This window comes from Delphinus delphis, chromosome 2 (assembly GCF_949987515.2).
Source record: "Delphinus delphis chromosome 2, mDelDel1.2, whole genome shotgun sequence".
Classification (NCBI taxonomy): Eukaryota; Metazoa; Chordata; class Mammalia; order Artiodactyla; family Delphinidae; genus Delphinus; species Delphinus delphis.
The window spans coordinates 25899533-25925531 of NC_082684.1; the positions used below are offsets into that span (position 1 = coordinate 25899533).

At 43.3% G+C, this 25999-nt stretch overlaps 1 protein-coding gene across 1 annotated transcript; it reads left to right on the forward strand.

Moving 5' to 3' along the window:
- Nucleotides 1–118: 118 nt before the first annotated feature.
- VIPAS39 (VPS33B interacting protein, apical-basolateral polarity regulator, spe-39 homolog) lies at nt 119–25119 on the forward strand. Its single transcript, XM_060004130.1, has 20 exons — nt 119–219; nt 2959–3051; nt 3908–4013; nt 5768–5911; nt 7019–7057; nt 7412–7476; nt 8197–8253; nt 12028–12120; nt 12769–12802; nt 13311–13413; nt 15669–15696; nt 17065–17138; nt 19091–19166; nt 19605–19739; nt 20346–20387; nt 20710–20799; nt 21863–21949; nt 22524–22613; nt 23033–23137; nt 24119–25119. Exons 2-20 carry the CDS (start codon nt 2959–2961, stop codon nt 24137–24139), a joined length of 1482 nt encoding a protein of 493 aa, XP_059860113.1. The 5' UTR covers nt 119–219; the 3' UTR covers nt 24140–25119.
- Nucleotides 25120–25999: the final 880 nt, after the last annotated feature.

A 25999-nucleotide genomic window follows, 5' to 3' on the forward strand; every position in this document is an offset into this window, starting at 1 on the left:
AGGCAGCGCCCGATGACAGAGGCGGAAGGAACTACAACTTCTAGCATGCCCTGCGGCCGTTTTTTTGACCCCACAGTCTTCATCCCCACAGCCGACCGCCTCTCTCCGGAACTATCCCTTTCCGCCTCTTTTCTATGCCGCATAGCCTGTCTAGAAAGGCCGGTCCAACGGTTGAGGACTCTGACGCTGACCTGAGAGGGAGGGCTCGGTGTGGAAGAGGTGAGGGTGTCCCAAAGCCCTTGGGCCACATATCTGGCCAAGTCAAGCCTCTCCGCATCCATATCCTTTCACCCTGTTCTCTGAGGCGTCCCTAGGCCCCCAGGCCTGACTCTGTTACTCCAGTCCCGGCGACCCGTGGGCAGGCAGCCGCTGTCCACTCGGGGTTGGGGCCGCGAGTGAGGCCAGACAACGGATTTTGAACGAGCATTTACTGTACCAGGGTTCTGGGCTCTGGCCACTGCGGTTGATCCGTGTTTCCTGGACGTTCGCCCGTAGAGTCTTACTAGTTTAACCCACATTTCCTCGTCTCAGTTCGTAGCCTGGCTCTAAAAATGATAAATGAATCCGAATGTAACTTCTTAGTAGCTGGTTTCTGGCGTGTCCTAAGGCCGGGAGCGTGTTGGTTATAGATATTTTTGGTTGAATCGTTTTCCTTTCTTTGTCATGTTCCTGTTCTCCCCTCGGGTCTACTACCCTATATGGTGGGATCTCAGTAAACAAGCGACAAGGACAAGCCTTTGAAATATTTTAAATCATGTTGAAGCAGTTTTCTCAGTTCCGCTTAAAATTGTACCTGGTTGCTTTATAAATTCTAGAACCATTAAATCATTATCTTTTTACTTGCTAAGTAAATCTGTGTTCTGACTTAGCGCTAGAAATACAGATGAGTGTCAGATGTCCACTGCTGTTACATGGTTAAAAAAGATTCCGGAAATCCTCTGGTGGATTTTTGGGTTTGTCAGACACATTCTATGCCCATCCGTAGATATTTACATTTATTTACTGTAGTAATGACCTGCCCTCGTTTTCCCTAGAGTGATAAAAGGACCATGCAAATCAGAGTGGAAATGACCCTGGAGACAGAAAACCTGGATCAGCTAGGAGCAGCTAGCTTTAGCTTAATACTTCGATAATTAATCCTTTTTTGTCTCATTACCCTCATCAGTGAAATGGGATCTGCCAGGCCTGCGTTACAGGGTTGTTCTGAGGATGACAAAGTGCTTTATAAACCGGCATCTGTATCAGAGGCATTCACCTGCTGTATGCACACCTTCAGTGTTTGTGATGGCTACTCAGAATTTTTGTATCAAAATTTTTTTAAGCTTCAGGAATGCTTTGAAATATTCTTCTAGCTTTTTCCAAGACAGCGATTTATTAATAATAAAAATTAATACTGAACATTAATTTTCTGTCAGCATATGTGCTTTACATGTATTGTTTTAACTGGTTTAAGCCTCACACCAGTCTTAAAAGGTAGGTTTCTATTGTTATGCCCAAATTTTGCAGATGGCTGAGATAGAAAGATGGCAGAAGATATCCTATACTAAAAACAACTAACATTTAGTATTTACTTTATGCTAGGCAGTTTGTTAGCTGTTTCTTGACTCCTATTCTTCACTGCAACCCTGTGAGGTAGGATATCACTTTCTCCAAGGCTTAGAAGTAAATAACAATATTTACCCAGTTTGCTCAGAATTGGAGAAGCGACATTTGAATTCAAGTCTGCCTGACGACAAAGCCTATGCTTGTTCCAATATAAGGGATGATTTTATTGTTTCTGCTAGCTTTTTTATTTGGTTTTGACTCCCTGGATTAAATATACAAAAAGATTTTTAAGCCATATTTGGGTTCAGTAGAAATCAATTAGTGATGTCCGCAATGGGAAAGAACCAGATAGTAAAAAGTTCTCTTCCTACCTTTGCCATCCCTGGATCCCCTGAAAACACAGTGAGAGCAGAGTATGTTAAGGGCCATTGGGAGCCTCAATGGGGCTGCCATGATGAGTGTTTCTTAACCTTCTATTGAGAAAGGTGCTACTGAGATGAAAGAAAAAGCAAATTGATATTTTAGAATTTGACACTTTGTAGCCTTTGGAGTTATTTTGGGTGTTGTGGAAGGTTCAGTACCTGGTTCTTGGCTTACATCAGTTTTCACTCTAATCCAGTTGGCATTGATAGTTTAGTCTGTAATTCTAAGGCAAAACTTTTTTTCGGGGTGAAATCTAATTTTAGAGTAGTTATGAGAGGGACTTGTGTTTTGACTGATTCTTTATATACTTTTTTGGCCATGCCCTCATTTCCCACATTTTGGCCAATACTTGTTAATAAATTAATCATGATTTGAAGATACAAGGGGGATAATTTAGCTTCCTTTAATTGCTTGCTTGCCTTAAGGCATTTAACAAGCACACATGAGAGCAAGATATGTCAGTTTTATTCACTGTAGTATTCCCAGAGCCTAGAACAGTGCCTCAGAGATGGCACTCAATAGATATATGTTGAGTACATGAATGCAGTTATTATCTGTTATATTCTTGCTTTGATTGGTATTGTATATTCAGCAAAGTTTGTGATGCATTCTTTTAACACTTGCCTGCTTTGTACTATTACCTTTATACATAACCTGTGCTGAATACCCGAGTTCTATTGTAGGGTCCTTCAGAGAGGGACTATTTTTTGCACTTTAAATATTCCTTACAGCACCTGAGAGAGTACCGTGAAGAAAGTAGCAGCTCTAGGAATGAATGACTACTTGTGGGTAATCAGAGGATCAAAAGTATGATTTGATTGGAGACCCAAGGATCTGATTTTATATGGCGTGTTCAGTATTTGCTTTACCAGACACTTTCACACATCCCTGATTACTGTGGGGAGTTTGTAGTCTAGGAACTTAAAACTTTTGGAGCTCTTTTGAGGGGAATCCAGAAAGGGGCATATATCTATCTTCCTCTCACTCCAGATGAATCGGACAAAGGGTGATGAGGAGGAGTATTGGAATAGCTCCAAGTTCAAGGCTTTCACCTTTGATGACGAAGATGACGAGCTGTCACAGGTAGGTTTCCATGAACAGTTGCTGAAGGTCTCACCCTCTTCCACTGTGTACCCTTCCCCTTGCATCCTCAGTAACCTGTCTCCATGAGGCTCAGAAGTGTTTTCAGTCAGATCTTTAGAAAAATCTTCATGGAAAAGAACTCTGAGAAAAGAGGGGGATTGTAAAAATCAACTCTCTGCCCTTTTTCCTTTACATTCTTAAGATGATTGATTTCTTTGAGTTTTTTTTTTTCAAGAACCCTGTCTTTTATCATGTGGTATAATTTATTATTATTATTATTTATTTATTTTTATTTTTTTTGCGGTACGCGGGCCTCTCACTGTTGTGGCGTCTTCCATTGCGGAGCACAGGCTCCGGACGCGCAGGCGCAACGGCCATGGCTCACGGGCCTAGCCGCTCCGCGGCATGTGGGATCTTCCCGGACTGGGGCACGAACCTGCGTCCCCTGCATCGGCAGGCAGACTCTCAACCACTACGCCACCAGGGAAGCCCAATTTATTATTTTTGAAGGATGAACTGGATTGGAAGTTTGTCTTTATTGTGTCTATTTTACAAATGGGGAAGCAGATTCATTTTTGGAGAGATGGATAACCTCACTACAAAGCAAGTCAATACCAGGAGTGTGATTAGAATTCAAAAGCGGTTTTGATTCCTCCTGACCTTTTGTCGCTGGACTCCAGTGTTGGCTAAAAAGCAAATTGTTTTCTTGGCAAATGTCTAGCAGGCTAGGCTTTCAGTTGCAGAGGGTGAAAATGTTGGCCATCTTCAAGACCCAGTTCCTCAGCCTTCTTGGCTGTCAGAAGGAGAGGTGAGAAGTGATGACTGCCTGAGTGCCCTGCCTTATGTCTGTCTGCAGTTAAAGGAATCCAAGCGGGCAGTGAATAGCCTTCGAGACTTCGTGGATGATGATGATGATGACGATGACCTGGAGAGAGTCAGCTGGAGCGGGGAACCTGTGGGAAGTAAGTAGAAGAGGCCCTAGGAAGGATTACTTATTCAGGGTTCTTACCACTAGTAAAGTCTCCTCAATACTTGTCAGGGAAGGGAATGAGGCTAAACTATTTTCAGATGAGCACACATCTGGAAATTTAACCCAGGAGAAGATACTGGGGAAGTACAGCAGTAGTTTCCATATGGCTATCTAGGCCTGCTACCCTAGGGCTAATGCTTGGCTGGCTATTTCAGACTTATTTGGGGTGCTTGTTAAAATTAGATTTCTAGGTTTCACTCCAGAGACTCTGCTTCAGTAGGTCTTGGGTATGGGGGTGGTTGGGGTGTAGGGTGGGGTCTCAATTGATAATAAGCACTGTAAATGCTTCTGATATGCAGTCATATTTGGGAACTGCTGACTGAAATGCTCATAACTGGCTAGCAGAACTGATTTACTTAGCCACCAAGTCTCACTGCCTAGCTGTTCTGTAATACCACTTAACACCTTTGCAGAGTCCATCTGACTTTTTTTTTTAATTTTCATTTATTTATTTATTTATTTAGGCTGCCTCGGGCCTTCGTTGCTGCTGGCGGGCGGTGCTCGGGCTTCTCACTGCCATGCTCAGGCTTCTTGTTGCGGAGCTCTAGGCTCTCGGGCTCTACAGCACAGGCTCAGTAGTTGTGACGCATGGGCTTAGTTGCTCCAGGGCATGTGGGATCTTCCCAGACCAGGGCTCGAACCCATGTCCCCTGCATTAGCAGGCAGATTCTCAACCACTGCGCCACCAGGGAAGCCCAAGGTTTTTTTTTTTTAACTGGGAAATACTGTCACATGATTTAAAAAGTAAAAAGTATTTAAGGCACACAGTGAAAAGTTTCCCTTCCCCACTGTCATGCATCTACTCAGTTCTCAGGCCCTGGCCACCCAAAATACAACTGCTGTTGTTTGCTTTCTGTGTATTCATCTAAAGATTCTTTTTGTATTTGGAAATACATATAGGAGTATATATTTTTACTCCCTTTTTTACACCAGTGGTAGCATACTTTATACCCTGCTCTTTTACTTGACAGTATAGCTTGAAGATCTTTCCATATCAGTACATAAAGAGCTTTCTCATTCTGCCTCTTCCTTTTCAAAAATAGCAGCATAGTATACGTTGTATGGATTTCTCATAATTTATTTAACCAGTCCACTGTTGATGAACTTTAGATTGTTTCCAATCTTCTGTTGTTTATATTGCAGTCAATAACCTTGTATTTTGCCCATATAAGAGTGTCCGAAAGATCAATTCCTAGAGTGGAATTACTGGCAGAGAGTATTTGCATCTGTGTTGGTTAGATATTGCCAAGTTGCCTTTCACAGGGGTTGCACCAGTTTGCACTCCCACCAGCAGTGTCAGAGTATTCCTTTCTCCACCACAGCCTTGGCAACACAGGGTATTACCAAACTTCTGGGTCTTTGCCAGTCTTATAGGGGGCCAGTGGTATCTCAGTGTACTTTTATTTTGTGTAATTCTCTTATTAAGAGTGAGGTTGAGCATCTTTTCACATGTTTAATAGCCACTTGTATTTCCTTTTCTGTGATCCATTTATTCAGTTCCTTTGCCCCTTTTTTCTGTTGATTGGTCTATTTGATTCTGTCCTTTCTCCCTGCCCCAATTTTTTAAGTTCATGTTGACAAGAGACCAGAGCCTCTAATGAAAAGCTTTTAGAGTTTATTGGAATGCTGGATGCCAAGGCATTATTTTGGATGAGAATTACTGATCTAGATCTTATTATCTTGCAGGTATCTCATGGTCCATCAAAGAGACTGCTAGTAATAGTGGGTCAAACCATGAGCGTGAACAGCTAAAGAACCGAAACAGCTTCTCCTCCTATGCACAACTACCCAAACCTGCTTCTACCTACTCCCTGAGCAGCTTTTTTAGAGGTAAAGAGTGATGGTTAAAGGGACAGGAAGTCCTTTTCTTTTTTTAAAAAAAACCGCTGAGGCTATAATTTTCATTTACTCTGTAAGAAAAAGATTACTGAGGGACAAAAAATCTTTGGAGCTGGCCGTTGGGGATCAGGCAGGGCAGAAATGAGGGGAATTCACAGGGCTTGGACTGGGTTTCTAGAACATGATGAACAAAACTGACATTAACCCTGTGACAGGTACTGAAGAAATTTGCCTAGGTCAAAATTCCTCCCTACCCCTGTGCGTTTCTGTTGGAAATCCTTGTGCACTGCTGGTGGGAATATAAAATGGTACAACCACTGTGGAAGACAGTTTGGTAGTTCCTCAAAAAATTCAACATAGAACAATCATATGATCCAGCAGGCCACTTCTAGGTATATACCAAAAAGAGTTCAAAGCAGGGACTTGAACAGGTATTTTTATACACCAGTGTTCATAATACCATGATTCAGAATAGCCACAATATGGAAACAACCCAAATGTCCACTGACTGAAGAATGAATAAGCAAAATGTGGCATGTATATGCAGTGGAATATTATGCAGCATTAAAAAGGATCAAAATTCTCATACATGCTACAACATGGATGAACCTTGAGGACATTATGCTAAGTGAATTAAGCCAGACATACAAGGACATATACTGTATGATTGCATTTCTGTGAGATACCTAGAATAGTCAGATTCATAGAGATAGAAAGTAGAATAGTGGTTACCAGGGGATGAGAGTGAGGAGGAATGGGAGGTAATGTTTAGTGGGTACAGAGTCTCAATTTGGGATGATGAGAAGTTTCTGGAGATGGATAGTAGTGATGATTGTACATTGTGGATGTACTCAGTACCACTGAACTGTGTACTTAGAAATGGCAAAATTTATGTTATGTATATTTTAACCACAATTTTAAAACTGTTCCTCAGTGCCTTTTTTTTTCGCAGCACCTCAAATTTCTGAAGTTGAATAAAAACTTTTTTAAGCCTTAAGTTCTCATATTGCATAAAAAAGTTCTGTGTGCACTGCATCCTTAACCAAGTCTGAATGGCTCTGACATGAACTGTTGACCTTATGTGTACTTTACCTTTAGGGAGAACTAGACCTGGAAGTTTCCAGTCCCTCTCTGATGGTAGGCATTGACCCTCTTCTCTTGATTACTGTGGGAGATGTTACTGATCTGGGGTACAACCTGGGGAGTCATGGGGACAAGTGATAATTAGATGATGACATTTCTTCTGAATCTGTCATCATTATTAGAAAGATTTTCTGGTGCTGAGTAAGGAGGTCAAGACCATTCTGGTTACAGGGGCAAAGGGTAACTTCTAGGGATGCTGTCTTTGGGGGAGGAATGGGATCTACTTTGGGCCATAATGATACCTTGGGGGCCAAATGAAAAAAAAAAGTGTGCCTGAGAAGGAAGCAGTAGAGGAAGGTAATGGCAGGAGATGGTGCCCTTCTGAATCAGTTGCCTGTTCTTTTTCAGCTCTGTCGGACACACCTGCCAAGAGCTATGCTCCAGAGCTAGGGAGACCCAAGGGGGAGTATAGGGTGAGTTATATCCTACATTGTGTTATATCTTTACACAGTTTGACATACTTTGACCTATGTTGTCTTGCTTGATTTTCTCAAATCTTTGAGCAGGTATGATTTTAAACCCCTTTTATAGGTAAGAAAACTGGATTTCTAAACAGAACTTGCCTGGAGTCTCACAGCTAGTTAAATGGTAGAACTTGGACTCAGAATCTCTATTTTCTGGTTCAGTCCTGGCACACTTTCCTTACCCATTATGCTGCCTTTTTTAGGTTGTACTTTGAAACTTTTGATCACCACTGTGGTCTGGAAGCTTGGTGGAACTCATATTCCCATGAAGCACATAAAAAAGCAAATCGATTCAAAAGGAAGAAACGATATCATAAGGTCCAAAAAAGGAACACGTTCCTCTCTTTCCCTCTGTTGGCAAAGCCGTTAATTAGAGTCCCAAAACTGCATTTAGGGGTTGAAATCCTGAACCACTTAGGCGTAGCATTGCTGGTTTTGTTAGTTGATCCATTCCCTGTATGATCCAACTCCTCCTGCCTATATTGTCTCTGTTCTAGTTCCTTAAGAAACTCAGAACAAGACCATCCCAGTTCTTATTTTTTCATCCATTTCCTTCCACAAAATATCTTCCCTTTAGGGACTGAGTTTATGAGTTTGAGATGAGGAGCAGGCACACTTACAATTCTGATCCCTTAACTTCCTGGGATTCATGCATTGCTAATATTTCAGGATTACAGCAATGATTGGAGCCCCAGTGACACAGTGCGACGCCTTCGGAAGGGCAAGGTAAGGCCACTGGGGAGAGAATTCTTGTGAGATTTTTTGGGAAGCTGGGCAGCTTGACCTTTCTCTTCAGTTATATTTGTTAAATGAAGTGGTTTTCAGGAGGAAAATCAATCCACTAAGAAGACAAGTCAGCTGCAAAATTTGTGATTCTCCAGGGTTTAGTGTTGCTTTGATGGGGAAGGGGGGAAAGAGTGATGGATGAGAGTGAAAAGTAGTGCCTGTAAGCATGAGAACAATCTTTTATGTTTAGGTCTGATCCATTGTGAGTTAACTTTTGTATATGGTGTGAGGTAAAAATTGACATTCATTTTTTCCCATGTGGTTCTCCGTTTGTTCCAGCAGTATTTGTTGAAAAGACTATTCTTTCTGCATTGAATTACTTTGGTGCCTTTGTCAAAAATGAATTGGCCATATATATGTAGGTCTCTTTTTGGACTCTCTTCTGGTTGATTGATTTATTTGTCTATCCTTATGCCATTACCAAGCCCTTGATTATTGTAGCTTTGTGATAAATCTTGCAATCAGGTAATATAAGTTATTCAGCTTTATTCTTCCCTTCCAAAATTATTTCAGCTATTCTAGATCCTTTGTATTTCCATATAAATTTTACTATCAGCTTGTCAGTGTCTACAAAAGAGCTACTGGGATTTTGATTGGGATTGCATTGAATCTATATACCAATTTTGGGAGAATTGACATCATAATAATTAATGGATCAAAATGGATCATAAACCTAAATGTAGAATAAGTGCTAAAACTATAAAACTAGAAGAAAATATAGGTGAAAATCTTTGTAACCTTGGGTTAGGCAAAGACTTATTACCTAAGCACACAAAAACCATCAAATGGAAAGGGAAAAATTGAAAAGATGGATTTCACCAAAATTAAGAACTTTTGTTCTTTTTTTTTTTTTTGCAGTACGCGGGCCTCTCACTGTTGTGGCTTTTCCTGTTGCGGAGCACAGACTCCGGACGCGCAGGCTCAGCGGCCGTGGCTCACGGGCCCAGCCGTTCCGTGGCATGTGGGATCCTCCCGGACCGGGGCACGAACCCACGTCCCCTGCATCGGCAGGCGGACTCTCAACCACTGTGCCACCAGGGAAGCCCAGAACTTTTGTTCTTTAAAAACACTGTTAAAAACACAGAAAGACGGGCTTCCCTGGTGGCACAGTGGTTGAGAGTCCGCCTGCCAATGCAGGGGACATGGGTTTGAGCCCTGGTCCGGGAAGATCCCACATGCCATGGAGCAGCTAAGCCCGTGCACCACAACTACTGAGCCTGCGCTCTAGAACCCACAAGCCACAACTACTGAAGCCTGCATGCCTAGAGCCTGTGCTCCACAACGAGAGAAACCACCACAATGAGAAGCCCATGCACCTCAAAGAAGAGTAGCCCCCACTTGATGCAGTTAGAGAAAGCCCTCATGCAGCAACGAAGACCCAGTGCAGCCAAAAATAAATAAAATGAAATAAATTCAAATGAACAAACGAAAGAAATCACAAAAAGACCATAGCTAGGAGAAAATATGTGCAAAATACATGTGTCATAAAGGATTTTATCCAGAATATGTATATAAAATATAATGAATTATCTTCAATAATAAGAAGATAAACAATCCAATTTATTTTTTTTAAACTTTTTAAAATCTTTTTGGCTGCGTTGGGTCTTTGTTGCTGTGCGCAGGCTTTCTCTAGTTGCGGCAAGCGTGGGCTACTCTTCGTTGCAGTGCGCTGGCTTCTCATTGTGGTGGCTTCCCTTGTGGAGCACGGGCTCTAGGCACGTGGGCTTCAGTAGTTGTAGCAGGCGGGCTCTAGGTGCACAGGCTTCAGTAGTTGTGGCACACGGGCTTAGTTGTTCCGCAGCATGTGGGATCTTCCCGGACCAGGGATCAAACCCATGTCCTCTGCATTGGCAGGCAGATTCTTAACTGCTGCGCCACAATCCACAAACAATCCAATTTAAAAATTGGCTCAAGGGGACTTCACTGGTGGTCCAGTGGTAAAGAATCTGCCTTACAATGCAGGGGACGCAGGTTTGATCCCTGGTCAGGGAACTAAGATCCCACATGCCATGGGTCAACTAAGCCCACGAGGCACAACTACTGAGCTCGTGTGCCTCAACTAGAGAGCCTCTGTGCTGCAAACTACAGAGCCCACACACCCTGGAGCCTGCACGCCACAACTAGAGAGAAAACCCACACGCCACAGCTAGAGAGAAGCCCACGCGCCGCAACGAATAGCCCATGTGGCAACGAAAGATCCTGCATGCCTCTACCAAGATACTGTGTGCCACAACTAAGACCTGACGAAGCCAAAAATAAATTAAATAAATAAATAAATAATAAATAAATGTTTTAAAATAAAAATTGGCTCAAGATTTGACTAGTTATATCACAAAAAAGATACATAAGTGGCCAATAATCACTTGAAAAGATGCTCAACATTATCAGTTATCAAGAAAACATGAATTAAAACTGAGATATCACTATACAGCCACTGTAATGGCTAAATTTAAAAATACTGATCTTACCACACATTGGGAGGATGCGGAGCAGCTGGAACTCTCATACAGTACAAGCAGGAAGGTAGAATGGTAAACTACTTTGGGAAGTAGTCTGACAGTTTCTTACAAAATTAAACACATTTAGTTTCACTACTAGATATTTACAATCCAGGAGGAATGAAAATATGTTCATACAAAGACTTGTACTCAGATGTTCATAGTAACTTTATTTGTTACGGCCCCTAAAGTGGAAATAACTCAAATATCCATCAGTAAGTAAATGGATTAAAAACTCGTGGTATGCCCATACAATGGAAAACTACTCAGCAGCAAATAGGAGCAAACTACTAATACCACAACATATAGATGCATCTCAGAAACATTATATTGAGTGAAAAGCCAGATACGAAAGAGTACATATTGTATGATTCTGTTTTTCTGAAAGTCTAGAAAAGGCAAAATTTTAGTGACAAAACAGATCAGTGGTTGTTGGGGGGTAGGGATGGGAGAAGGGTATTGACATCAGAGTGGACAAGGGAACTTTCTGGGGTGATGGAAATGTACTGTATCTTGATTGCGGTAGTAGTTACATGGAATTATTTACTTGCCAAATTCACTGAACTGTACACTTAAATAGGGTAGATTTTATGCTATGTAAATTATGCCCCATTAAAAAGAGAACAAGTTGGCCGCAGATAGCTGGTCCCCCACTGTCCCCGGTGGCGTGGCGTACCCTGTGGAACTTCGGGACCGGGGTCCAGTGCAGAGAGCCCTTCGTCCTAGGACATAGGGCGCTGCTGGAAAGGCAGCCACCGCCTTGCCCATCACACACCACACGTTCCTGGGGAACCTGGTCCTAAACTATTCGTAGACAACCTGCTTCTGGATCAGCGTCTCGTTCGTAGCAGAGCAGCTCCCTCGCTGCGACCTACTGAAAGTCGGCCCTCGACACAAGGGTTTGAAAAAAAACAACCAAACAAACCGAAAAAACAGATTTAAAGAAAAAGAGGAAAAGAGAACAAGTGAGCTCTCTACCCGTTGACTTTGGCAAGAGTTCATCAGGACATCAGCATCTTCTAGGGCATAAGGCTGAACTAGGGAGGGTATGATGGGAATCTCTTGGCTCATAGAGTGCTGGGGGCTGTTGTGTAAAAACAAAGAAGCTCTCCTTGGGGACATTTTAGTTTATTCTTGCCCATTCTTCAGTATCCAGTGACAAAAGAATATAGGAAATTGTCTTCCTTGCACACCAATTCTGTTCTTACTCTGCCAGGTCTGCTCCCTGGAAAGATTCCGCTCCTTACAGGACAAGCTACAACTCCTAGAAGAAGCAGTAAGCATGCATGATGGAAACGTCATTACTGCGGTGAGTTGTGGGTTTTGTTTGTTGTTTAAGTATTGTTTTCATTTGTTTCTGAAAGTCTAATCAGAATAGATTTTTTAAAAACCTATTTATTTGAAGTATAGTTGATTTACAGTGTTGTGTTAGTTTCGGGTGTACAGTGAAGTGATTCAGTTATATATGTAACTATTCTTTTTCAGATTCTATTGGGTATAGTTCTCTGTGCTATACAGTAGGTCCTTGTTGGTAATGTCAAGTAGAGACCCTGGGTTTCCTCTTGAAGTGGAAGATTCTCAGAAGTACGTGTTCTAAGGCTTAGCTGGCAGGATATGCATTGTGTGTGGCACTCTTGATTATGACCCAGAAGCAGTAGGTTGGCCACTTCGTGTTCTCAAGAATAATCTGAAGGAGGAGAGATGTGAGAGCAGCTTCTCACACAGGGAGGGAGGTGCCTCTCACCAGTAGGGGCACAGGTATGTGGACTCCCAAGACACAGCTCATTCCATATGTCCATCACCTGTCCTTCTATCACATAGAGAAACCTATTGTATAGACCGGCAGAGATTCCTAATGAGTTGCTGACCTCATTCCTAGACATCAGGTGCTCAGGCAGGGCCTTGCGTTTGGAAGGTTACACAGGATAATTCATTCTTAGTTCTCTTTTTCCTCTAGGTTCTGATCTTCCTGAAGAGGACATTGAGCAAAGGTGAGCGTGGTTTAAGGGAAATCTTCAGTCAGTAAGGTGTCTACTACATTTGAAGGGAGAATGGCATTGTGGCTTTCATACCAGAATTTACCAGCATCAAGTCTACTTTAGGGACAGCTGGGATGGCCTGAGACTTCTGAATACACGTCACAACCCTGAGGGCAGTTGTTCTTCCTTTAGGGTGATAACTGCAGTAACTACAAAGCCCCTCCATTTATTGGACAGACAGATGGCTATGTGGGTTTGAGGACGTGAAAGTCCATGCTCAGTGCCTGATGTTTGGGTTGGTGAGAACTGAAAGTTAGCACAAAGGCTAAGCATTGCCCTGGACCATGGAGTATGTTGCTGGTGGGTTGAGCCATTGGGATGGGCACCATAGAAAACCATTCCTAGCTTCTGGTGGATTTTGAGGAGATCATGTTTGGAATGTGTGAGTAGGGAGAGCAATTTCCTATTGAGTAATAGGCTTTAATCTTTCCCCATCTAACTCCTTCTTCCTGCCTGCTAGAGATCCTCTTCCGAGAGCTGGAGGTACGGCAGGTTGCCCTGAGACATCTCATTCACTTCCTTAAGGAGATAGGGGATCAAAAGCTGCTTTTGGACCTCTTTAGGTAAGAACTGATCATCTGGTCTATAAAGTTCGTTAAGTACTTTGTTCAAAGCACTCTGGGCGATAATACAGAGAAAGAGAAGACACTGCCCCTCTTTTATGGAAATGCTTAGACAGGATATTGAGACGTGATAGGAGAATTCCTTGGCGATCCAGTGGTTAGGACTTGGCACTTTCACTGCCATGGCCAGGGTTCAGTCTGGGTTAGGGAATTAAGATCCTGCAAGCCGTGCAGCACGGCCAAAAAGAAAAAAAGAAACGTGACGGGATAACTAATAATGTACCACAACCTGTGATAAAGTGACCATGCAGCAGGTGGTTAAGAACCAGGCTCTGGAGTCAAGCACCTGCGTTGAATATTGTCTCCACCACTTAGTTCATAGCGTGACCTTGAGCAAGTTACTCAACCTCTCCAAGCATCAGTTTTCACATCTGTAAAATGGAGATGATGATACCCACCCCACAGGTCATTATGAAGATGAAAAGAGTTCGTGTGTATAAACACTCAGCATAATGCCTAGTCTGTAGTATTAATATTTATGACGTATTTTCTTACAAAAGACCTAGAATAAAGGTATCTTTTATTACTTGATCCCCAGTGATGCCAGTGAGAAGTACAGTGGAAGAGCAGAAGAAGCATATATAATTTTCAGTCAGGATATCGCCGAGAGCCTCATGGAAGTGATTAGGAATTGAGTTGGGCCTGTGAGACTAGGTAGGATTTTGATAGGTAGAGAGGCAAGAGGTAGGCGTATCTACTGGGGGCGGCTGTCTTCTATCATGTGTTTCTTCCCTGTCTCATTTCAACTGGTAGGGGCTATTTTATGTCCTTTCTTCAGTATCAGAGAAGGGGCTGGAACCTCTGTTTAGGCTGACATGTGGCCCAAGGTAACTTCATTTACCCCATGGCTTCAGCACAGCGATGAGCTGCCCCGAAGACTAAGGTGGGGAAAGCAGGTCACCTGGGCAGGATCAAGATTACAGATGGTTAGCCAGGAATTTGCAGAAGACATGTTCATCGAGCCAGGTTGTTCCCCCAACCCTTTCCTCCCTCCCTCCTTCCTTCTTTCCTTCCTTCTTTCCCTCCCAATCAGCAAGGCTTTATTAAGTATCACCTCTATGCCAAATTAGTGATGTTAATTATAGTGGTCCATTTAAGGTAAGAAGACAAGTCCTTGTTCTCCAAGGCCTTACCACCTTTGGGGAGAGACCAAACACATTGTATGCTGTACCTGAAAACAACAGAGGGCAGTATAGACAATCTGTTTCCAAGATTCTAATGACAGAGAAAAGTGTTTTCATCTTTAAAAAAAAAAAAAAAACACAACAGGGGGCTTCCCTGGTGGCGCAGTGGTTGAGAGTCCGCCTGCCGATGCAGGGGACGCGGGTTCGTGCCCCGGTCCGGGAGGATCCCACGTGCTGCGGATCAGCTGGGCCCGTGAGCCATGGCCACTGAGCCTGCACGTCTGGAGCCTGTGCTCCGCAACAGGAGAGGCCACAGCAGTGAGAGGCCCGCGTAGCACAAAAAAAAAAACCCCAAAAAACCAGGGCTTCCCTGGTGGCGCAGTGGTTAAGAATCCGCCTGCCAATGCAGTGAATACGGGTTCGAGCCCTGGTCCAGGAAGATCCCATATGCCATGGAGCAGCTAAGCCCGTGCACCACAACTACTGAGCCTGCGCTCTAGATCCCACGAGCCACGACTACGGAGCCCGCGAGCCACAACTACTGAAGCCTGCGTGCCTAGAGCCCGTGCTCCGCAACAGGAGAAGCCACCACTGCGCACCGCAATGAATAGTAGCCCCCGCTCGCCGCAACCAGAGAAAGCCTGTGCGCAGCAATGAAGACCCAATGCAGCCAAAAATAAATAAACAAATAAATACATTTATTAAAAAAAAAAAACTCTTCAGCTGTATTTAAAAAAAACCAAAAAACAGAAGACTGCTGTGGGCTAAGGTTTTGCGGAGGCTCTGAGCCTTTCTGTCAGATCTGTTAACATTACAGTTATTAGTGCCCTGCAGTGTCTTCTTTGCTCTTTGCTCAGCTAGGTAGATGGGGGAACGATGATACCTGATCCACCATGTGTTCTCAAGGTGTTGCTGATTAGTAGAGGGTTTAAGAAGAGAAGGGTTTATCTTATGTATAGAGGCAAGTGAGTTTGAATTGTGTTTCTTTTAGAGCAGTCATCCTATTTTGTGAGGTTATACTGCCACACATCAATAAATAAAAATGCCCTGCTGCCTTCTGCTTCTTCCCAGGTTCCTAGATAGAACAGAAGAGCTTGCGGTAAGTGTGGCCTTTGTTTCAGTTGGGGGCCTCTTTAACAGAAGTCTAAGCCAAAACCCAGCCTCCAAGATCCCAAACTGATTGAATATTTTCTTTCCTTTGGTATTGATTATATCCAGGAGAGAAAGGCATCTGGGAAGCCTAAAAACAATCCAAATGATGTACCATTTTGTTTCTTTTTATATGCTGTTTTGATTGGGCTTATGAATAATTTTTTTTTTAATAGCTGAATGAAAATTGGCCTGGTCAATTTGGAGTTTGTTTCTTAATTTCTAGTTGTTTTCAATTCTTGGTTTGTTGGAGCTTTGGGGTTTTGGCTTCTAATACTAAAGATAATACTGAAAGCAAAGAGGGATAAGAAACCAGATACAGGTCATGAAGGAAGATAGGTCAGGCTGCTGGTGGTGCACCCAATACACATTTTGGCTGAGAGCTCAATGACTGTTAAAATTGATTTGGGGCAAATTCTCACCATTAGAGAAGAAACTCCTGGAATACAAGAATAAATCTGAAATTTTACCAAAAATGTAATTGTATTATTCAGACTTCAGTGATCCATTTAAAAAGTTGAACATTATAGTGCAGGGGTAAGAATTTCTCAGTGCCGTCAATGTCAGGATTGTCCTTTTAGTCGCTGTACCACACATTGGTGGTAATATATTTTTAACCTTCTTTGCGCAACAGAATATAATTCAGGAAAATGTTTTTCAGTAATATTTTGTAAAAGGAACTTGTACTTAATATTCAGGGCATGGGAAAATCTCAAAAACCCTTTATCTAAATCTACTCAAAATGATTGGGAATCTGTAGTAATCATTTTGAAAACCTTTTTGTTTACATTTTTTATTTCTGTAGGTTCAAAACTATAAGGAATTTTCTTCAAATAGCATTCTTATAAAGTTTGTTATTTTGAAGTTTGATTAATCAGTGAAAATAAATGTGTTTTGCATAACTTATTTTTATCTAAAACTTTCTTATTTTCTTCATATTCTGTATTATGTTTGAATTGAAGATGATTTGTCATGCATGCTGTTGTATATAAATTGGGAGTTTTTCAACCTTGTAAACTTTGCAATTGGCAAAGCTGAGAGTCTGCTTTTAGTTTATCCCCGTAGAGTATGAAGATTTCCTAAGAACAACTTTTTCTTGAAACTAGTGGCTAGTGGCTACCATACTGGATAATGCAGTTAGAGATAATAATTTTGAATCATTCTTTGCCCTCCTCCCCACCCCCTGCCCCCTAATCTATTCACAGAGGAATCTCTGGTAATGAGAATTTAGTTTTTAAGCATGGGAAATCTACTTACAGAGCTACCTTGCCCTTCTGAGGAAAAGAAATAGCTCAAAGCCTTTCTCTGATTTTTGTAGCTAACCCATTATCGAGAGCATTTGAACATTCAGGACCCCGAGAAACGAAAAGAATTTCTTAAGACCTGCATTGGGTAAGTGGGGGAGAAATGTTTTTAACTATAAATACTCTTATACAGAGCAATGAAGAGACTAAAAAAGGGTAGAATGGATAGATGGTTGCAGGGAAAGGCTAACAATGGATCATACAAGCATCGTTAATGATCATCTCATTCAGTGGTTCCAAACACTAGTCCCCCACAGAGTTTTCTCTGATAGGTGGTAAGTTGAGAATAATAAGGACAATGTAGAGAGTTTTCTCCTAAAGCTATATTTATTTAATTTGAAAGCCTGCCTTTTATTCTGGGATTTTTTTTTCCCCTCGTCCTCCACCCCCTTTTTGGTAGAAAAATGGGTTATAATTTTTTTTGTGTGACCTTATATATTAAAAGAAAAAGTTGGCAACATTTTACCTTATATATTATTTTCAGTGTTACGGGTCCTTGAAACGCCACAGTCCAAGAACTACTGATTCAGTCCAGCTTTCATTCAGAATATAAATCCCTGTAAAAACCAGCCCCACATATTATTCTTCCAGTGATGGGGCACACAGTTCTCTGGAAAGTAGCTTATTTTATTGTCAGACAGCCTTCATTATTGGAAAGTGCTTCCTTATATTGAGCTAAAACTTGCTTCCCTGTATCTGTCAAGACAGATGTGGAGTCTACCCAGTAGACCTTGCTCGAGGTTCAGTGGTCACAGTTGTTTTAATCATTCCTCATGTGACATGATTTCCAGGTTTCACATTTAGAAATTTGTTTATTTCAATGCAATCTGTAATTTTAACTTTATCAGCTACTGAGCTGATGCGTCGTATGGCCTCTCGTAAACAAAGAGAAGTTAGAATAGTGAAGTAACTGGAACCTTTTGCTGGCTTCTTTATCTCTTCCAAAAATTGGCTGGGGATCACACTTATCTGGGAGAGTGTAATTGAATTTCAGAATTCTTCCTGGAGTGAGTGGAGTAGGGGAATAAGGCAGCACTTTCTGAAGGAAGGTCTGGGAACTGGGAGTTTAAAATCTGGCTTCTATTCCTGGCCTTACCCATTGACCTACCATATAGCTTTTAGGCAACACACTATTTGTCCCTCAACTTCTTCATGTGTAAAAATATAATGTAGTGTTGAAGATGGGACCCTTGACATATGTAGAGCTCTGAAATCTTTACTAATCTACAAACATACCGCCGTGCTGTGTAACTTGATTTTACCTTATTACTCTGCATTAAAAAATGGCTCACATGATTCACTTAGCTGTACAGCAGAAACTAACACAACATTGTAAAGCAACTATACCCCAATAAAAATTGCTCAAAAAAAAAAATTGCTAACAAATGTAAGTGCCCCTTAGAGAGTTAAGCATTGACATTAAGCAATGATAGGAACCGCTGTGCTTCACGGGGATGTGGATGACAGGCAGCTGGCTAGGCTCACTCACTAGGTAAGTGACTCGTTCATCAAACATTCCAGGGCTTCCCTGGTGGCGCAGTGGTTGAGAGTCCGCCTGCCGATGCAGGGGACACAGGTTCGTGCCCCGGTCCGGGAGGATCCCACATGCCGCGGAGCGGCTGGGCCCGTGAGCCATGGCCGCTGAGCCTGCGCGCCCGGAGCCTGTGCTCCGCAATGGGAGAGGCCACAGCAGTGAGAGGCCTGCGTACCGCAAAAAAAAAAAAAAAAAAAAAAAAAAATCCAACTCCCACAATGAGGGGATTCTAATTCATTCCTCAGCAAAATCACCAGTGACTGTATATTTCGTGGACTTTCAGGCTCCTCGAATTGACAAAACCTTAAATATAAAATCCCAGCCAACGGTCTCCTCTATTTTCTGCTTTCTCTCTCTCTGCCTTTCAGGGATGCTCTAAAGGTGAACTGAGATCAGATTTATGAAGCCCCATGAGCTTTTTATGCTTACAGTGGTGATTTGGTTTAGTTGGGTTTGTTTCCTGTTTGAGTAGAGAATGAGGTACTAACCTTCTGGCCCTCTCCCAGTTTGCCATTTTCAGCAGAAGATTCTGCACACATACAAGACCATTACACGCTCCTGGAACGTCAGATCATTATCGAGGTTAGACTCCTTGTCTCTACACTTCTGCTTCAGTGCCAAAGCTCACTGCCATTCAGCAGCTAGGAGACTTCTGCTCTGCCCACATAGGTCATTTCCTGTTACATTTTCTAAGAGCCTTTCATTCTCTCTCTCTACGTGGTAGCCTTCTGTCCATTGTCTTCAGGCATCCTTTTTCTTCTCACTTGCTATTAACCTGGAAGTATTTCCCAGAACTCCATTTCATCACTATTTCTCTGGTCTTCCTCCATCCAACTTGGGCCTGTCATCATTTTCTGGATTTTAAGCTCCTCTGGGCCATCCTAGGCAATTCCTTTTCTTTTTCTCTTCTTTGCCTCTTTCCTAGGGTAGGAAGCACAACTGCTGTAATATTAAAGGCTTCTCTCCTGCCTCTACTCCATGGACATTGTCCTTTTTTTCACTTGGCTCACGCCACCACAGGCAAATGATCGACATCTAGAATCAGCAGGACAGACTGAAATCTTCCGGAAGCACCCCCGCAAAGCTTCTATCCTCAACATGCCGTTAGTGACGACGCTTTTCTACTCCTGCTTCTACCACTACACAGAGGCTGAGGTACAGGCAGAACGTGAAAGAAAGGCCCCACACATTCTCACTGCACAAGACGAGCATATTTCAAAGCCAGTACTTCAGCATATCCTATTTACAATGGGTGCGCATAATTCTCGGCAATCCATCTGGGAAGCCTTCCCGGCTCTCAGCAGGGGTGAACCAAGAGGAGAAAAGAGGTCTGTAAGGGTTTGCATGGCTTCCAGTGAGCTGGCATGGAACGATGCTGCTCCCATAGCAGTCTTTGTTCAAAGGTTCCATTTCAAATGGATTCGCACAGTACAGAGAAGAGCAGCGGGGGGTAGTTACTTGTGGGTACTTTAAAAAAGTTTTTTGAAGAGGTGTAAATTTAATGACTATAGGTGGGCATGATCATAATGATAATAGGATTAGCATAAAGTTGGGAAATACACCATACCTGTTAATCCAGTCCTCTTAAGCTGGGTTATGGTGATATCCAGTTAGACCTGACGGAGCTTTTCTCTTAAATTAATTTCCGGGTTTAAATGGTTGCGGAGTGAAATGTAGACTGTCTATGTAGTGGAAAAGAAAAGGGGAGATTGGTAGTATTTGAGAAATACCACTAAAATTCCTTCTTCACTTTCATCCTAGGGCACATTCAGCAGTCCAGTCAACCTGAAGAAGACATTTAAGGTAGATATAAATTAGTCAGTGTTTGGTAAAAGTAGTATCAGAGTAACTGCATGGAGTGGATGTTGCTTTCTATCCCTGCACAGTAGTAAGTCCCTTAACATTCAAGGTTAAGGGGAAAATGGAGTAAGTTTGTGGGAAGTGAGGGAAGGCTTTAACCGAATGGCCTGCAGCAGTGCTGGGGCTTGGAAACCTGAGAGATTTGTGGATTTTAAGAGGCAGAATCAACACCAGGGAATATTTTTGCCTATCTTTCCAAATTCTCAAGCACATCCCCTGATGCATTTCTACTCCTCCTGAATTTCCCCTGGCCTCTGTTTTCTAGATCCCAGAAAAACAGTATGTGCTGACAGCCCTGGCTGCTCGCGCCAAGCTTCGGGCCTGGCATGATGTCGATGCCCTCTTTACCACAAAGGTGGGTGCCCTGGGACTGTTCCATGCCGCTGATGCCTTGGCAATACCATCTTGTCATCCCGTGCCTCCTGGGATCTCTAGTTCTAGTTACTGGTAGACATTTTTCCTTCAGATTTTTATTTTCCAAAGTTTCAAACCTAAAGAAAAGCTGAAAGAGTAGTTAACAGTCTTCACCTGCTTCACTAATTTGTTAACATTTTTGCCATATGCTTTTTTCTTTTGCTGAAACATTTGAAAGTAAGTTGCAGATACCATGATACTTTTCCTTTAATTACTTAAGCATTTATCTCATTTGTAACCACAATATTATCATTCTCAAGAAATTTAACATTAATATAAGAATATTATCATACATATAAATGAGCTCTTTAGAGCTGTTTTTTGTTTGTTTTTGTTTTCTGTCAGGATCCAGTCAAGGATCTTGCATTACATTTGGTTGTCATGTCTCTATTAGTTTATGTTTAAATATCCATTTTTCCATTATGGGTTTGACAGTTTTTTGTTCTCCCTCTTTGTTAGTTATTTAATTGGCTACATTAACTACCAAAGCAATATATGCCTGTGTCAAAATCAAACACGATATGACAGTGTAGAGGGTAAAGAGTGAAGTTCCTCTTCCATTGTCCACCTGTTCCTTTCTCAGTCCCTTCCTCAAGGCAAGCAGTGTGAAAAGTTTGACGGGTGGCTTTCCAGACCTTTCCTCATGAACTGACAAGTAAACATTTATATGAATATAAAGATGTAAAGGGTAGGATTAGTCTACCCAGATAAGTTCATACTACAAGGATTGTTAAGTAAATTGCTTATTTTATTTAGCCATATTTCACAGACATTTTTCTGCATTCGTGCCTATAGATCTAAGAATTTATTTCATACCTCTGACTCTTTTCCACCCTCCTGAGTTCCTTGACTTTTCTGAAACTCTCATCTCTCTTCATTTCTCTCTCCCCCGCCTCCCATTCATCCACTCCTCATCACCATGTTATTCTAGTCTGACTATAAAACATAGGGAGATTAGCTCAGATGTCTGGCCTACCCACGGCTGCCCCATCTTCCTTTTGCAGAACTGGCTGGGCTATACCAAGAAGAGAGCACCCATTGGCTTCCATCGAGTTGTGGAAATTTTGCACAAGAACAGTGCCCCTGTCCAGGTAATGGCTCTTAGAGGGTACAGGATCTTCTAGGAAACCTAACTTTCAGCCTCTAGTGCTCAGCGATGGGAGACTTGACCTGCTCTGGTCTTATCTTAAAGGCAGCATAATGGTTGTACTGTACCTTGACATAGAAAAGGCCAGGGAAGGAAGTTCTCTGCGCTTAAGAAGTAATCCAAGTCTGCCCTCTCTGAGGAGCATCTACTGTGTTTAGCCCGGGTGGAGTACTGACATACTATTCAAATGATGCAAAAAGAGAACTTAATGAGAAAGGACATCAAGGAGCAAGGGGGCACAGCACGGGGTCAGGTCTAGGGCATACCTGTTGCTGGCATGGGTATCTAGCTCTGGGATAAGGAGGAATGGGCCCTTCCCTTCTTTCCTGGGGGAGCATGGAGGTACTGCAGAGAGTCTACCTCATTTCTCTCTGCAAAACTAGTCCTGTGGTTGATGATGGGAATTGTAGACTGCAGATACTGACTCTTTTCCTTCTTCAGGATTTTTTTTTCTACCTTTCAGAGCTCTGGGTTTAATACATCTGGGAATCATTAATCAGAAGTACTTCTTTTCACAGATATTACAGGAGTATGTCAATCTGGTGGAAGATGTGGACACAAAGTTGAACTTAGCCACCAAGTTCAAGTGTCATGATGTCGTCATTGATGTGAGTCCGTAAGAAATGAAAACCCTGAGTTAGACCTCAGTGGGAGGTGGGAGATTATAGTCTCAAGTCCTAGATCCTGAGGTTCGTCTGTCAGTTTCAACTCAGTGGATAAAGTGGTCTGGCAAGAGTTAGTTTGGAGACCAGCACTCCTGTATGATTTTCCCAGCCCTCTGACTGGTTTCTCTCTGCTTTTATAAATTCGTTGCACTCGGAGAATTCATAGAACTGAATCAAGCCACGTAACCTCTGTAGACTTCTCTTCAGCATGAAGTTCAGTGGGTGCTTGACCCCACTGCTATCCCACTGTAGCTTCCTGGCTTCTCCTTGAAACTTAGCTCAAAACGGGAGTGACAAAAGGAAAAAGGCCCTTCTGGAGAAGGCTGATTGGTGGTTTTTATTGTTGTCTGTTTTGGTGATAGACTTGCCGGGACCTGAAGGATCGTCAGCAGTTGCTGGTGTACAGGAGCAAGGTGGATAAAGGATCTGCCGAGGAGGAGAAGATTGATGCCATTCTCAACAGCTCGGTGAGCAGCTGCAGCTTACGCCTCCAGCAGTGTCAGTAAACAGTTCATAGCGTAGCATTGAGTTTATATTCCCACGGCCTGGATGGGATTGCTGTCAGCCAAGCCTGTGGATCTCTTTTTTTTTTTTTTTTTTTTTTTTGCGGTACGCGGGCCTCTCACTGTTGTGGCCTCTCCCGTTGCGGAGCACAGGCTCTGGACGCGCAGGCTCAGCGGCCATGGCTCATGGGCCCAGCCGCTCCGCGGCATGTGGGATCTTCCCAGACCAGGGCACGAACCCGTGTCCCCTGCTTCGGCAGGTGGACTCTCAACCACTGCGCCACCAGGGAAGCCCTGTGGATCTCTTGATAAGGGTCTCCTATGGGCCTACAGGGCAAAAGCACTGGTTAGAACAGCAGAAGTCACTCCTGAGATATGGGATGACATAAGGGTGATGTGGGGACCTTGGCTGACAATTGTAGCCCTCTGATCATTGTTAAACCTAGCAGGTAGGAAGGACTAACTACTGGGTGTCTAGAAACAAACGTTACAGATTCAGAATATCCAAACTGCATAGTTGCCTGGGGCTGGATGTGACTTTCCTGTTGGGAGAGGGAAGTGGGTGAAATAGATTTTAGCTATTTGAGGAACACAGCTGACTCATCTCTCATAGCAGAAAATTGCTGAGCTTATTGTTAATGTGGAGCGTAGGTCCCTGTTAGATATTTTGGAACCTTCCACAAGCTAAAGCTAGTGAATCTTTGTCCTCAGGCAGGCAGAACCAGAATAAATGCCCTAAATCAGGCTTGTAAGATACAGAATAGGTATTTAATCCATCTCTAAATAAATGAACTCCCCCCCACATTAAAAAAATTTCTTTCTCAACCTCCCCCCTGCATCCTTCTTTTCCTTACATTACCTAGCTGTGGGCCTTGTTTTATCGAATTCCATCTGCCTATCTGTAAGGATCAGTGAAAAACTGATCATTGTTTGTTTTTTTCACAGCAAATTCGATGGAAGAATTAAGTGGCATCAGCTCCCTTGAAACCTGCCTCATTTCTTCCTTTCCTGCCTGTGAAAGTAGAGAGCGCTCTTCTTGGGAGAGTTAAGCATCACATCGCTTGGGCCCATCGTCAGCAGGCAGTGCCTGCTACCCGTGGGACAGAGACTAGCACCTGGGCGCCGACAGCTTCAGACCGATCTTTTGTCCAGGGGCCATCATCTGAGGGGCAAGATCTAAAGCTTTGCCTCATGAGAGAATCTCTCCACCTGGTGCTCATGTGAAGGTGGGAATAATTTCTAGATTGGGCCCATATTGGGCAAGATCTCTCTTGGTCTGCGGAAAGTGACTGCTCCAGAAAGGAAGTCTCCTCGACTGAGAGGTACAGGTGTCCTAGGGTGGCCACTCCATTCCCCTCAGCTAATTATGACCCTGGACTTGGTGCTGGACAATGGCAGTTTTGCTCTGAAGGAAGTCAGGACAGAACCGGAATGGCTGTCTCCCAGGGGGCCTCAGGAAGCGCTGCCAGTGTTGCCAGGACCTGTTGGAGGCGCCCTCACACTGTACAGAGTCCTCCGCCTCATTACAGAGATTGCCAGCGTCCCTCTGCTGCCATGGTCTTCCCTTTGTACAAAAACTGGTTCCTCTCTCACTTGCACCCCGAGGTGGCCTTGTGTGAGAGATGAGAGCATCCCCCTTACCTTTCCCTCCCACCCAGACCCCTAACCTTATATGGAGCTCAGATTCAGCATTGCTGGAGGAAGCTCTCCTTTTCTGCACAAATCTCATTATTTCACTAGGACCTTCCACAAGTTTCACCGGGGCTAAACTCAGCAGCTTTTCTGTTAGGCTATTAAGATGGAGGTTTTAGTTTCATGTTGGTTTTCGAGAGGATATTCTGTAATGCCAGTTTCCTGCATTCCTGTACCAATATTAGCCTTTGTTCTCTGTGACTGAACTGGGTTTTCCAGACATGCCTGGACTCCTAATAAAGCTGCTGCTTCCTTGGTGCCTTCTCTTTCCCTCCCAGTTATTTTGTACAGAACAGTGAAGCATCTGCCCCGTCTCTTGGGACCACTACAAATCTGCCTTGGTGACAGCATTCAGCAGCCTGTCAGCACTTCAGGTTGTGGAATAACAGTGCTTACGGCAAAGCAGGGCCGTGTGGTTAACAGAGGGAGCACTGCCCCCTGGCTGAAGACCCGGCCTCTCGTCCCAGCTCTACCACTGACAAGCTGTGTGGTGCTGGACGAGTCCCCTTCTCTCTGGACTCATTATCTTAATCTGTGAGGGGAGGGCACGATTCTCTCAGAGCTTGTAGGATTCTGTGCTTTTGTGGCTGTGTGGAGTGGGTGAAGTGGTAGGGGGAAGAGAAGACACCCGTACAGAGGCACACAGCAAGCTTTAAGGCAATGTGGTTCTCATCTGGAGGCAATTTTGCCCCCCAAGAGACGTGTCAATATCTGGACACGCTTTTTTTTTTTTTAAAGAATTTATTATTTATTTATCTATTTATCTATCTATTTATTTATTTATTGGCTGTGTTGGGTCTGTTGCTGTGCGTGGGCTTTCTCTAGTTGCGGCGAGCAGGGGTTACTCTTTGTTGCAGAGCATGGGCTCTAGGTGCACAGGCTTCAGTAGTTGTGGCTCGTGGGCTCTAGAGTGTAGGCTCAGTAGTCATGGTGCATGGGCTTAGGTGCTCCGCAGCATGTGGGATCTTCCTGGACCAGGACTCGAACCTGTGTCCCCTGCATTGGCAGGCGATTCTTAACCACTGCGCCACCCGGGAAGCCCTGGAGACACTTTTTGTTGCAACAACTGGATGGAGCTCCTGGCATGTAGTGGATAGAGGCCAGGGATGCTACTAACGATCCTACAATGCACAG

Coding starts and splice junctions, on each gene's coding strand:
- VIPAS39 (XM_060004130.1), top strand. CDS start 2,959: ATGAATCGGACAAAGGGTGATGAGGAGGAGTATTGGAATAGCTCCAAG. Junction 7,477..8,196: donor GACCCAAGGGGGAGTATAGG/GTGAGTTATATC, acceptor CTAATATTTCAG/GATTACAGCAATGATTGGAG. Junction 12,803..13,310: donor GAAGAGGACATTGAGCAAAG/GTGAGCGTGGTT, acceptor CCTGCCTGCTAG/AGATCCTCTTCCGAGAGCTG.